This window comes from Pan troglodytes, chromosome 3 (assembly GCF_028858775.2).
Source record: "Pan troglodytes isolate AG18354 chromosome 3, NHGRI_mPanTro3-v2.0_pri, whole genome shotgun sequence".
Taxonomy (NCBI): Eukaryota; Metazoa; Chordata; class Mammalia; order Primates; family Hominidae; genus Pan; species Pan troglodytes.
This window is the reverse complement of record NC_072401.2, coordinates 36,612,487-36,628,127: the sequence shown is the minus strand read 5'-3', so window position 1 is coordinate 36,628,127 and position 15,641 is coordinate 36,612,487. Positions and strand designations below refer to the sequence as shown.

General features: G+C 33.8%; 1 protein-coding gene across 2 annotated transcripts in view; it reads right to left on the bottom strand.

The window, feature by feature from the left end:
- DTHD1 (death domain containing 1) overlaps positions 1–15,641 on the bottom strand; it is a 59,861-nt gene that overhangs the window by 39,729 nt on the left and 4,491 nt on the right. For both annotated transcript variants that reach the window (XM_016951439.3, XM_003310299.5), the window contains exons 2-4: positions 13,369–13,699; positions 10,380–10,559; positions 9,046–9,290 (exon numbers count right to left, since the gene is read on the bottom strand). In XM_016951439.3, the coding sequence (XP_016806928.3) occupies positions 9,046–9,290; positions 10,380–10,559; positions 13,369–13,699 (756 nt within the window). The remainder of the gene's footprint in view (positions 1–9,045; positions 9,291–10,379; positions 10,560–13,368; positions 13,700–15,641) is intronic.

Sequence of the window (15,641 nt, the reverse complement as noted above, 5' to 3'; positions counted from 1 at the left end):
TAATGCATTGGTCATTCATTAATGCTGCTCACCAGAATATCCAGTTTCGCCCTGATCTGAATACATGACAGGGTTACACTTCCTGGCCTCTGTGGTTGAGTGGGGCCAAGTGACTTGTTCCAGTAAATGATGTGAATGAAAAAAATATGTGTCACTTTGAGGCCAAGGACTTAATTGCTAATATAGGTCTATCCAAAGGTCTTTCTTCTGCCACTGTGATGGCAACCAAACAGTGGCTGTTCTATCTAGAGTGAGGATGACCAAGAAGCAGCCTACCTTTGATGGCCATGACAGATGCAAAGATTGTCATTTAAGCCCTTGGGATTTGAGAGTTTTGCTATCATGCCATAACCTAGGCTAATCTGTGCTATATCTGTCTTCCGGTTCCAGTGATCCATTCAGTGATGGATTTGTGACAGATCTGGAGTGAGAATCAGGCCCTGTGCTTTTATGCATATTCATAGGGAAAAAGCTTCCTCTTTTCCACTGAACTTGGACTTATAAAGATGTAACTATGTTGCCAGAATGAGGAACAAGCATGTCAGAGAATGGAATTGGCACAGAGGAAAGCAGATAGAGATGAAGAAGAGAGACTAGGTTCTTCCTGGTTGAGGAAAAAATATATAGATAGATACATCCTCAGATTTTTAATTTACATATATCAAAAATTCTTTTTGCTTAAACACTTTGGATTGGCTTTCCTATCACTTAAATCAAAAGAGTCCTTAACGATATAAAGATTAAACTTAAACTTTAATAGGCACAGTCCACTTTCAAATTAAATAATCTGATAGTATACTTGTGTCTCGCAACTGTTAACAGCTCTGTAACTAAACTATTTCCTTAATATATGCTAATTGCAAAGTTTGACAACTAGTATTGTCTGACAGTGAATAGCACTTGATCAAACTCCATAAAAGGCAACATGCTGACATAGTGATAGTTCCAAAAATAGTAAAGATTTATTTTTTAAATGTGTTTATTTTAAAATGACCAATTTTGCTTGGGACTCACCCAGACAGTACTAATCTTTCTGAGGCTACAGATTAAAATGTCATGCTACTTTATCTGTGGAAAAAAATAATATATGATACAGAATTTGACAAGCATTCAAACCATCAAAATTCTCATTCTATATTGTATTTTACTTTCAGGATATTTTCTTTGTGATATTCCTGATGCGTAGATATTTAAACATGAATGTCACCAATGTTTTGAGGTTAACTTTTTCTCAGAAAAGTATAATTTAGTCATTAAAGTATTAATTTTAAATAGTGTGCTGTATTCAAAAAACTTCAAATATTTTCCCACTTTAAGTTTTTCATGTTGATCGTAAAATTCATTTAAAATGGAAAAGTAAAGGGAAGAAGAAAGTCCACATAGCCACATTGCCTGAAGTCAAATATTATAATATATTGATAAATTTCTGGTAGTTTTTATTTCTACATGGATTGTTATTTGTCTTTAAAGTGGTGAAATATTTGACATATTTTAAAATATGTCATACTTACATTAATATTATGTCATATATATTGCCATATTTATGTCAATATTTGACATATTTTATGACAAACTGTGTACCTTAATTTTACCATTTGTAATCGGTGTAATCACTGTTGGATATCAGTTCAAATGACCTGAGTGCTTACCACACAGCTGAGAGAAACGTTCTCTCCTGAGGTAACTGCATTCTGACTGTAGGTCCATCTACCCTTGGAGCTTTACCCAGTTCAAGGTGTCACAGTTACAAGTATTGTACAGAGAAAAAAAACCCTACATAATCTAAGTAGTCCTCAGTCTTCATGTATGGTCCCATTCTCTTTTGCTTTGCTGCTGTTGCTGCCTCACTGCTATTGAAAACGGAAGATCCTCCATGATCTGATGCAATGCCCTCGTTTGGTGTATTTACCTACATGTGCCACTATTCTGGCAATAGTTTTTAAGGTGAGGAAAAACAAGAAAACTCTCCACTGTTACGCTATGTGTGATTCAGTTATTCCACCCTGAGCTTGAGCTCCCAATGACACTGTACCTTAGTGGACCCATGCACCCTGGCCCCCAACATGCCCACACAGTAATTTTTTTCAAAGAAATTTTCACAGTGCTAGAACTGTCTTATATTTTATTCAGTTTCTGGACAAAAATGAGCCTAGGTCATCCTAGGATGAAATTTAGTCATCCTTTCAAATTTCTTTCTCTATTATGCTATGTTTTCTTGCCAGCTGACAGCAGAATATCCACTTAAACCTAACAGAAACGTTTCAATAATGTTGCACCTCAGGAAAAAAAAAAGGGAGTGATGACTTCAATCTCTTTCATCTCAGAAGGTTCTGTTCACTCTGTAGATTTGCCTGTGTATTCCTAGGGACGATAAGATTCATATACCAAGGAGTATACAGATAAGTAGATGTATTGGCTAAGACTCTTTGGGGTACAGGTAACAGAAACCCAAATCCATTTTACTTAGTTATAAGTGAATTAATTATAGTAATCCTTGATTGTTAATGGGGCAAACAGACAAATGTGGAGGGCATCAGATAAAAACTCTGTCTCAAATTGGAACATCATCTTTATCTAATTACTTCTCTTCTCTGCATCTTTCCTTTTTCATCTAGTACTATTAATGATCATTTTTTTTCCAGCAGCAGAAATCACGGCTGTTGACAACTCTGGAGTTTTATATCCTAAGATACGAGCTACTCCCAAAATTACCCTTTTTATTAGGCATCAGGGAATTATGATCAGCCTCTTATAGGTCAAGTGTTTAATTATATGTAGGGATATTAATGAACATAGAAGCTCCCACTGCATCTGCATGGATAGAAAGGGCAATTTGCAGAAATTGTAGTACAGTTCCCAAAATACAAGGTGTCTAGCAGGGAAAGCAATAGATATGCCTTCCAGCCTGCATTTTCTCAAGCCTAACAGTGCACAATTACATCTTTCCCAGTTAAATGGCCTAAGTACCTCATAAACAATATTCAGAAGATTTTTCACAAGATTAAAAAATCTGCTCCAATGCACCTTAATATTTTGTTTCTCTAACTGGGAAATAGACACTATTGGGAATTTTTCAAGGATAGTTTCTTTTTTATTTAAAAACTAAATTATTTCTCACTTGGCATTCCAATTCACAGGGAATCTTATTTTCTTAAGGAAAACAGTATTTATGAATTAAAAATACTTCTAAGTACACTACCTCCAAGTTTAACACATGAAACAAATCTTATTTTCTCAGTAAGCATTTACTTTAATGTTTCACTGAAACAATTTTACTCTATTAAATGAGATTTGCCTGCGTTGACAATACAGCACTCATTGAGAAGCACAAAGGAAAATGTAGTATGTGTGATTTCATTATCTATAAAATTATCATTTCCTTCTTAGGTAGACTCTAAAATATCATAAATTTAATACACAAAATCCAGAATTATAAATAACAAATTTAGAATAACAAATTTAGAATAATCTTTAGTGTAAAACAGCGAGATCTTGATAAATGTGCTTTTGGATACGTATTTTTTTGGCTTGCATACTTTTAAAAGAATTTTTTGATACAAATTCTTTTGAAATTTTCCAAACTCCTCTCCAAATAAAATGTGTGAAGTCAGGGTTGCAGCTAAGGGAGCAACCAGGCAGGAATGAGGGGATTACTAAGATGGCAAACACCTTTCCTGTAATGTAGATGCAGGAGTATCAAACTGTAAGCAATAATCAAGTGAGCAGAACATGACACTGTCAGTCCTTGGGATCACAGCCATGTGGGAAAGGTGAACTTGAGACCTTCACCAAGACTCTCAAGAAGGCTAATGTAGCCCCAGGTAAGTAGCAGATGGTTCTCAGCAGAGGTAGGAACAAATGCCACCTTGAGGAAAGCAACTCCATTATGCCTGAAGAAACCCCACGTCTGCATGCTTGCAAGCAAAAGTTCTCAAACAAATTAGAAGCTAAATACCATGGATGACAGATATAAACACACCCAAAGACTTCGGATGTTAGACTTAGCAGATTTAAGATGAAAACAACTATATATGAAAAGTTTAATAAAGGACAGTATCCCAAAAATAAGAAGGCAGGAAGAAACTCTAAAGATAATTAGGGAAATTTAAATAAGGGCCAAGTAGAACTTTTTTTTTTAGACAGGGTCTCACTCTGTCACCCAGGCTGGAGTGTAGTGGCATGATCTCAGCTCACTGCAGCCTCAATCTCCTGGGCTCCCACCTCAGCCTCCCCAGTAGCTGGGAAAATATAACTTTAAGAAATAAAAAATAAAATTGTCTAAAACAAAACTCAAATAATAGATTAAAAGTACATTTTTAAGGTATGCGTTATTTTTGCCATTTCAAACTGGAATGTGAATAAATTGCACAGAATATGGCACATAGAGACAGGGAGCTGGAAAACAGAAGGAAAGTAAACAATACGGAATTTAAAAAGAGGTGGTCATACATACATCTATGTGGAAACTCGGAAGGACAGAGTGCATACAATGGAGAAGTGCCAGCATTTGATTAGAAAGCACATAAGAACTTTTCAGAAATGTGAAAAGGCATACATCCACTTATTCAGGAAGCACAATATATTGTATTCATAAAAAGTTTAAAATTTGTATCTAGACAGATCATAGATAGACACAAAACACCAAGTGCAAAGAAAAGATCTTGAAAGCAGCAGGCAAAATAAAGCAGATCACCCATAAAGTTATGAAAATTGCATCCACTGCAGTCTTCAGAACAGCAATAAAGAGTGGCATAATATCTCCAAAGAAGTGGAAAAAATTCATTTTCATCCTAGCATGTTACATCAAATGTGGTAGGTGGTCTCCAAAGACGATGCCTAGTGAACTATGCTCTCTCCCAAACAAACCAGAGTTACTCAACTTTAACCTATAGAGTGCTGCCAGAGAAGAAGAAGAAAATGTATCAGGACAAATATAAGTATATGTGATCAAACAGAGAAATACATAAAAGCAAAAGAATAATTGAAAATTTCAGAATAGTGGTTAAATTTGGTGGGGATGAGTGACTGTGGTGAGGACAAAGGGGATGGAATGAGGTGGGGCAAGTAAGGAGATGCATACTTTTATCAATAATGATCAGTTTATTGTTTGATATTAGCTTTACTAGTTGTCCATTTCATTATATGGTGTGACTTACATATATTTTATAAATATTCTCAGGCATGAATCACATATTACATTTGAACAACTTAATCTTAAAAACAATTGCATTGTGTAGGAATTGTCATTTTTCATGGGAAAAAACCATTTTCCTGTCTAACTCTCTAAAATATTGACTGCATAGTAAGTAATAAGCTCCTATTTAATAAAGTATTGTTCCTCTTTACTGCTATGAGAAATCTTTTCTGGCTCATAATTAAATGACTCTCATCCTTTCACTAGAAATCATTCAGACATAAAGGAATATAACACAATACAGACCTTTCATTCTTAATATTCAGACTATGCTTTGGCCTCAAATAGTTTTTATCTTTTTCATTACATGGGGTATGGATTGCTTTTTGTGTTTCTGTTTCCATAGAAAATGTCCAACTGGCTTTCATTCTTTGATTAAAGAATGTTAAATAAACAGTTGAGATGGAGTCTCATTTGCTTGTTTTATGCTCCACTAGATGGAAAAAAATGCACCTACTATGTCTGAGACTAATAACAACATAGCACATTGTAATGTATCAATTTAACATTGTCAAAAAGTGCAGATGAATTTGCAATACAATTTACATTTCCACGAGTTTGCTCATTAATTTATTTAATTTACCTAATGTTTTTAGCACTTACTATGTTGCAATTGTGCTAAGTCATGACATGTAAAAGAGAATATATATTATTGCTACAGTAGAATGTGGGATGTGTACAAAGGATGGGGTTGGCACAAAAAAAAAGAGCACTTGATTCCTCCTAGAGAGCTTAGGATATCTGGACAGAAAAAGAGTTGAACTGGAACTTATAGAATGGGCAAGAGTATATCAGTTAAATGTGGCAGAAGAAAGATTTTCTAGAAGACAGATTATGTACAAAGGCAAAAAAAAGTGGTTTATTCTAGCAACTTGGCCAATTTAACTGATGACAAATAGCCACTTTCACACTCCACAGGAATTCTGGACAAAATGTCACATACACACACACACACACGTGCACACACACACACACACAATTATATGAACTCAAAAGCTGAAAAAGAAATCCCCCCTAGATCTGGACTCAAGGATCTAAAAAGCAATAATTCTCTTTCTTCACTAGGGAACTCGAGGAATTGATTCTGTGGGTGCTCCTTCCCCTATCAGCCTCTTCTTTTCAACCCCAACCATGCACACGTGCCAGGGGCTTGAGGTACAGTTTAATATCTATTCCCAGACATACGATACAACCTCCAGCTGCACAGGGAGGGAACTTGAACTAAGTCATGAAGCTGGAATCTCAGAAGGGCATCACTGGCCATGAGAGAGGCATAACACTCTCTGGTTATTTGGTTATTGGTAGCAATAACCAAAACCCTTTTGCTTGTTGGCTCAAGAAAATAGTCAAGAAGCACACACACACAAAATTAATTGCTTCGGCTTGGGGGAAAAGGGAGAAGAAGAACTGATATTTATATCTGATCAAAAATTAAAATCAATACTTGGAAATGAATGTCTAAGGGCAAGAGCCATAGAACAGAATCAGTATGAAATTCTGCAAGATTACGCTGTACTCCTAGATAGATGATATGGTGTTATACATCATGTTAATAGATAGATGATAGAATAATCAATCTAAAAAAGACCATAAAATAAGTATGCTTAAATAGTTAAAGGAATAAAGGAAGAAATACAGTTGGCCCTTGAACAACATAGGTTTGAATTCTGTGGGTGTGCTTGTGCACAGATTTTCTTGCTCCTCTGCCACTCCTGAGACAGCAAGACCAACCCCTCCTCTTCCTCCTCCTCAGCCTACTCAACATGAAGATGACAGGGATAAAAACCTTTATGATTATCCACTTCCACTTAATGGATAGTAAATATATTTTCTCTTCCTTATGATTTTCTTAATAACGTTTTCTTTTCTCTAGCTTATTTTATTATAAGAAGCAGTATATAGTACATATACCTTACAAAATATGTGTTAATAGACTGTTTATATCATTGGTAAGGCTTTTCTCCTGGTCAACTGTAGGCTATAAGCAGTTCAGTTTTCGAGGAGTCAAAAGTTATACACATATTTTCAACTTCTTGGTGGTTGGCACCCCTAATCCCCCTGCATTGCTCAAGGATCAACTATATAAAGCACAGTAAAACAATGAAGCAGATTGGAAAAAGCACTAAGCTTTTAGAAATGTTAATTATAGTGAATAAAATGAACAATTTAAACATTATAATAAATTAATAATGTGTATAATAAACCTAAGGAAATTACCCAAGCACATCATATAAAGTATTTAAAAATATCAAAGGAAGATTATGAAATATGGACAATAATATAAATTATGTTTAACTCATTTATATTTATTGTCATAACAGATTATTTTACTTATATTATCTTGCTTACACTTGCTCTTAAAAGTAGACACATATCACCATGCTGATGTTTTGTTTGTCTGTTTTCTTTCCGTTATCTCTCTTTCATATAAATTTTTACTTTTGATTTTTTTTGCTTTTATATTATTTATGCTCAATATCAAATTTTAAAAATAAGAATAATACTTGCTTGTTCTCGATATCTTGAATCTTATTAAGTCAGCCTATTAATTTTATATACTTATTTTGTAGATAAGAGCATGTGAGTAGTCCATTCTGAGAGCCCTTGTATTTAAAAACAAAACAAAACAAAAACAAAATGACTTGTTTGTAGGATGAAAACCCTGATTTCCCAATCTTGCCCTTAGAGAACTTGAGAGCTTTGAAGATTTTGGTCCATTTCTATTTCCTGATATTAGTGCTGCAAAGAATAAAACTGACACCAAACTGATTTCATTCCTTTTTTACATAATCTGTTTCTGGTTAATGGATGCTTATGGAATTATGTTTTATTTAAACCTACATTTCAGTTTGCCATGTTATGTCTAAGTATGGGTCTTTTTTCATAAATATTTTCTAGTAACCAATCAGCACTTTTAACTCAAGGCTTTAATCAACATCAAAAAATCAAATTCACCTAGGCCTTTGATTGTTTCTTTTTTTATGATTGCTTGCCCTCTTCTTCAATGGTACCTATAATTATTAGTTTGCAGCACTTTGAAATGACTCCTTATCATATTTTGGTCCGTTTTCATCTCAGCTTGTTATCTTTATGCCACATCCTTTTGTCCTTTCATCTTTTCTTCATCTATTCTGATGATTTTCTGCTAGTGTTTCTTGGCAATTATGTTTACTGGCTACAACTAAACTTATAAAATAGGTTTCTTTAATATTCTCCAGGTAACTGTAATTCTCATTATTCAAATGACTGTGAAATATCAGGATGATGCTCTCTCTCTCTTCCTTTGTATTTCTACAAGTTTTTTTAATATATATTCTTTAGAAATCTTGGTATTGATTTGTTTTTCTTAAAACACCATGTAGGATTTTGGTTTTTTTCTTACCCTTGAATGAATGCTCATCCACCTTTTATAGTTTGGTAGCTATTTGAATCTCTTTCTTGAATCTAGAGACGAGATCCCTTTGCATAATATCTGATTCAATTGTCAGCATCTAGCTATTTTTACTGAGTGTAATTCCTCTGGACTAAGGTATGTCTTTCTCCTACCTGTGCTGACTAAATTTCCAGCGCTTTGAATAGATTGAAGGTTTCAAAATGCACCACCCCAGCATGCATTTCTGCTAGAGTTCTTATTGTCTCCATCTTTATCTTTATACTTGCAGGAATTTTGGGATCCATAACAGCTAAAATTATTACCTTTTGTGGATCCACAATATCTTCTTTCTAGATTAAAGATATTTCATAATATTTTAATACAGAATTTAAATACAAGGCATTTGACTGCAAGTTTTAATCATCTAAGCTTCTTTGTTTGACATTAAGCCAGTTTACAATATTAGAAACTTACTCACCGGTTGAAATACGAAGGTGTAATCCTATTTATTGTGGCACTTGCTCTTCTTTTATGATCTATCTCAGAACCAAGGTTGTTTTTATCAAGGTATGGAGAACAAGGTAAAAACAAAGTGACTGGCTTCTGAAAAGGATAAGTTGATGGGTGCCGAATGTGAATCAGAGGGCTTGTGGATTGGACTGAGTAGAAAGTATCTTGCTGTGCTTTTAAATGTGCCACCAGAGCTGGGTCAACTGGTTGGATCTAAACAAAAAATATATTTTTTCTTATGTTTTAATAGAAAAGATGCAAACTATTGGTACATTTCTAATCCAGTTTTTTGAAAATTCTATGCAGCATAGTTTTATACATTTCTCTATATATTGTTAGTTGTAATCAACAATGCATTTTATAAAATATTTATAATATATAAAAGAACACAGTATTAGGGCCCTTTTTACAAAGTCCTTCTGAAATCTGGGTTCCCTGTCTTATGTTATAAATAACTAAGAAACAGACTTAATTGCAGGCAACAAAATGACCTAGAAAACAAAATAGATGTTTTATAATGATTTCTAATTAGAAATTGTTAGATCAAGTGATCTTTAGAAACTAGAAAAACATGACTTGTTTCTTTTCACATAAGAATGGTTAAAAATAAAAAATAGCTAAGATGATTCCAACATTTCAAAGTGCGTGGAAAATATCTATAAATAAGATATTTATTATATGTTTTCTTCCTAATCGTTCTTCTTCACTTACCACTTACATTAACAACTGGGAGAAATAGAGAGGAGAGCATGGGAGGGGAATGAGGGTAGACGAACAGGGAATATTATTTGAGGAAATAAATCTTGTAAAATATACATTTACATGCCCTTTGCAAATAGTGTTTGCATATATTAAATCTTTACTCCCAGAAAATGGCTGTTTCATAATTAAATATAACAAAATATTTATTATAATAAATATTTTAATTGATTGTCCTCTTTTTTGTCATCCTCGCTGATCAAAATCTTTGAATTATATGTATGTTCCAAAGTCTGTTGTCAATTCTTTCATAGCCATGCAACATAAATTTTCCCAATAAATATCATAAAGAAAACAACACAACACAAAAGACTAACTGGGAAAATCTTTCGAATAAAGAGAAGATTTATTTTTAATGAGATTTAATATGCTCAAAATCATTACATTATTGCTGATATCACTATATATTAGGCCGTTACAACTACAAGAAAATAATCCATTTTTTGTTATATTAAATATTGATACCTTCTTTGTTGTTTAGAACCATGCTTGATGACCCACAAAATCTATGAGCAGGAACTCACCTATTTTTAATATGTTTACCTTTAACTGCACCAGCACTGGAGAGGTAAAAACTCCTGGAGGGTAATTTAAGGATATTCGGGAATCCATACTTGACTTAAGAGCGAGGCCTTTCTTTGTTACTGTGAACGACTCTTTCTTTAAACAAGACACAACAGAAAAGATGCCCAATTTGTAAACTTTTACTGAAGCACAGGTCCCCTGTATAGAATAAAGAACATTAAAATAAGCTATAGCACTGATTTGAAAAATATTTGCTGTATAGACTCTATGGATTGTCAAAAAAATCTATACACTCTGTATTTAATCACCTACAACTTAAAATGATTCCAATAACCTAAAATGGATGGTCATTTTATGAGATTAAGTAGAAATAGATAAGAGTTTCTCAAATTTAGACTACACAATAAAAAACAGAAATAAACATACTTCTTATATTTAAATTAAATCTTCCCCCCAAATTGTGTGAATAATGGGCAATTACTTTCAGTGTTTTCACAAATATGATTGTTCCTAGAATTCTAGCCTCCATTAGCGAGAATCGATTTTAAATATTGACCTTTATCCAAAACATTCAACACTGTTCTAGGGAATCCTAAGGACTGGAATTCCATTATTTGTGTAGTTTGCTCAAACACTGTAACACCTGTGCTGTCAGCAAATTCTTTCTTCTAATAGCTCACAGTATCTTAGGTTCCCCAAATAAAGTCATTTTCTCTTTGCCTCTCCTCTTTGCAGTGGGAGCAAATGACTAAGATATTTGTGTTTCTTTTTATACAATGACATTCAAATTTGTAATGCATATATACAGACACATACTCAAGGTTTTTTATTGCACAAAAGGGAACTGCGTACATAAATGAAAACAAAATGATCTTCTCCTATAATCACCAAAGCTTAAAATGAGGAGGCAGACTTAGAAGTAATTTGGTCTATTCATACTTCCCCAATCGGCAGCCGGGCTCTGCCCCAGCATGCGTGGATAATCATGCTCACATACACGAAAAAACATTTCAGGGACAATCACAATGGAAAATAGTCTACCATTTGAAAGCTGACTAAGGAAGAGATTTCACAATATCGCTGAATGAATCTGTCTCTGGGAAAATTCAGGGCATGGTGAATATTGTTAACCGGCCAGAGGGAAAATTGTGAGAGGTGAAAAAGAAAGATCTTCTAGAAACCAACAGTGGTTGCCGTGCACTTCGATCATATTTGATAGATACTGAAAGGCCAAAAGAGTTTTTAAATAATTAGAATTTTAGAATGTCATACGATCCACATAAAAATTTGGAAGTAATCCAAAGTTTAAAATGTTTTTCTTACTATAAAGAGAAAAATTCATGCCTGTATTTGTTATGATAGACAATGATTCCCTCGCTCTCTCTCTCTTTCTCGTCCTCTGTCTCTCTCTTTTTTGCTTTAATTATCCATTTACTGAACATCTTCCAAACCCATTTTGTGACAAGTGGGCTACAAGCAGTTTTTGCTTGTATTGTGATAGTTACACAGACTGGCCAAAACTTAAGAGCCCCAGTCAAGGGCAATGCTGACTAGACTATCATACCTATAAACTTCTGATACTAAATATAAAATGTATTAGTTGCAGGAACTGAAATAAGTAAATGTAATAGGCTTAGCTTTGATACTCAACTATAAAACCTTATTTGTAACCCAGAAAAAATCAAAATCACAAAATAAATATATAATAAATAATTCCATGTATATATGAATTTTTTTACATTTATTCCCTGCCTGTCTCATCAAACGACAACTTACATAAAGCTGAAAAAGATAAATATTTTAATTGCTTAAAAAGAAGTTCAGTGGCCCAAAGAAAAACTTTAAGTATTAGTCTCCATAAACTCCATACTAAATTTATTATTTTTATTTTTTTGAGACAGAGTTTCACTCTTATTGCCCAGGCTGGAGTGCAGGGGTGCGATCTCGGCTCACCGCACCCTCCGCTTCCCGGGTTCAAGCGATTCTCCTGCCTCAGCCTCCCCAGTAGCTGGGATTATAGACATGCACTACCAGGCCCAGCTAATTTTGTATTTTTAGTAGAGATGGGGTTTCTCCATGTTAGTCAGGCTGGTCTCGAACTCCCAACCTCAGGTGATTCGCCCACCTTGGCCTCCCAAAGTGCTGGGATTACAGGCCTAAGCCACCACGCCTGGCCTCCATACTAAATTTAATAGTTGTTATATTCTCTCTTCACAGCATATGAATTTGTGATCATACAGAGCCTCAGAGTTATTACAATTAAAATTTGACATGAAAATGATAATTTATTAACAACTAACATGTGTTTATAGGCTTCCGTCTCTCTTCATAAGTTTATTATCTATTTAATTCTTACAACCATACCAGGTAGACACTATTATCATGTTTATCTCTCAGATGAAGTAACTGAGTCACAGCAAGTTTACGTAATTTTCCCAAGTTCACACAGCAAGAAAGTGTAAAAACCATATTTCAAACCTAACCAGTCTTCTTCCACAGCCCACATCTTAACTACCACATATACTTTCTCCCATGTGTAGACCAAATTTCATTTCTAGACTTACTAACAATCTCAAGGCATACACAAATTTTTAAATTTCTTATCTATTTTCCCAACCCATGAATAATAAAAATTAAAGCTACTATCATCTGGAGATTCTAACATTCTTAAATTTAGACAAGGGTCCATCATTTTAGAAATGTTGGTCTGAAGTTAGTCTAAAGCACAAAAGTAATTAAGTCATGATTTTGGTTTTGTTTCCTAGGTGAAAAAAATAACATTTGGTAGGTGTTCGACCCAAGCTCTCCATTCCTAACTTTGGCTAATCGTTTCCATCCTTTGATCTTTATGGATGGCAATAAACTGTGAACGCACTGGCACAAATTCAAAAGTCCTTCCATTTATTACTAGTGGAGCAATTATATCTACACTACAATCTATTAGTCTGAGTGATATTTATAAGAGGAGCCAAACAGCAAATGTAGATATAGCCAAGAATTTACTAACCTTATAACCTCCCTTCATTCCTTCTAGTGAATTTGGGTTTAGGTAACTTGATTGAAGGTTTATGTCACACACTTTCACCATGATATCTCTGTAATTTCCTCTGTAACGTGCAGTAAATGGAATTGCAATGCCTATTGGAAATGGAACTCTCTTTTCCTTATCTGAGCATTCAATAGTTATGACGTTGCTAACTAACTCTTCATTATCACCCACTATTAAAGAACTCATGTGATTTATTATCCGGCATTCTAATTGTTGTAGAACATATGATGGTGCTGTAATATAACAAGACACTTGGGGGCCAGTATCATCACTCAGCACATCAAGATACCTGGAGGGGGAAAAAGAATGTCATTTTTCCAATTATTTGATTTATGTACTTTACAGCTAAATGCAGAAAAGCACAGACTCTAGATCTACATTGTCTTGGTGTGAATTCCAGTTCTGATCAACTCTGTGACCTTGGGCAAGATCCTCAGCCTCTCTGTGCCTCAGTTTGCTCAATGGTAAAATGGTGATAACATAATACCTATCTCACGGGAGTATGAATTGAATTAAATGAACCATTACATGTTAAGTAATTAGAGCTATGTCTGGTACACCATAGTTGTTATATATATTAGCTATAATTACTTTTGTTTCTACTGTTATTTAAGCAATTGATTATTCCACAATAAGAAGCTGAAGATTGCTGAAGTTTCTTGGTAAAATCAGTACTAATACTTGAATAATTTCCTCAATTGTGAGGAGAGGGAGTAAACATATATGAAGTATTAGAATTGTCTAAACACACTAGATCAAATGATGATGATGATTATATATTTTTAGAAAAGCTGAGAAAGATACAAAAGAACTGTAAATTTATCATTAATCATAGTAATTAGGCAAAGATTACTTATAATCCCCAAAAAAATCAATCCAAAATTTTATTTTGATCATTCATTTTACTCTTTTTTAACCATCAAATTTGCCAAGGATTATAGAGTCATAGATTTGAATTCAGATTTGAGATCAGTCGCTATTTACTTGACCTTACACATTAATAATTAATATTAAAATAGTTAATATTTTGCTGCTTTCTATTAAGTAGTTTTTAGGTTACACACTATTCTCACAACTATTGTATTAGGTAGGTGCTACTAACATAATTATTTTACAGATAAAAACACTGAGGCTCAGAAAATTTAACTTTCTTTTAAAGATCCCACAGATGGTAAGTTTTAGACCAGATAATTGGCTCCATCTATCTTTAATGTGAAAGTCCAAACTCTTGAATATAATATCATAATTCCTCAAATCATTCAAAAGTGCTGGTTACTTTATTCATTACAAATTGAAACTAATATCTAATTCATAACAGTGTGAAGACTGAATGCGATAAAACATTTAAACTTACAATAATGTGTTGGCCTAAGATGTATGCTCAATAAATTCTGATTTTCTACATTAAAATTACCAACTTGAGTTCCTCTTTTTTTTACTACTTCTCATTTATACCAGTGAAATGATTGAAATACTGGAAATGTTGAAGAGAAATAAGAGGATCTATATATAACATAGCATTAATGTCCAGCTCTAAAATAATCAGATTTTAGACATTTTTCAATTACTTGTAAATAGAATTTTAAAGTACAATTTAACATAGAAATCCAAAAAATATGTAGAAATTGCAGAGGGGGTCATTGATTTATGTTTACAATTCTAAACTCATAGTTAGAAGGAATAGAAAGTGACTCAGCACATTGTTCTGCTTGAGTATTCTTTGGTGATGGTGATAAAAATAATTCAGAAAATGAGAAACATTGTTTAATAGAGGATACAGTGACCCAGCATTGTATAACTTTAAGAATGACTCTCCTCTGTGCCTTGGAAACCATCTGAATACACTTTTCTTCCAGGAGTTATGTTTCTCAACTGACAGATGAAGTAGAACAAGGTGACTTTTAAATGGTTCCATTCTCTTTAGCCCTAGTCAAATAGATTTAGGCTAGACACTAAAATACAGTTATGTGGCATGGCACTGGTATACAAATAGACACGTAGACCAGTGGAACAGAATAGAGGACCCTGAAATAAAGCCAAATACTTACAGCCAACTGATCTTCAGCAAAGCTTACAAAAATATAAACTGAGGAAAGGACACCCTATTCAACAAATGGTGCTGGGATAATTGGCAAGCCACATGTGGAAGAATGAAACTGCATCCTCGTTTCTCACCTTATACAAAAATCAACTCAAGATGTATCAAGGCCTGAAACCATAAAATCAGACCT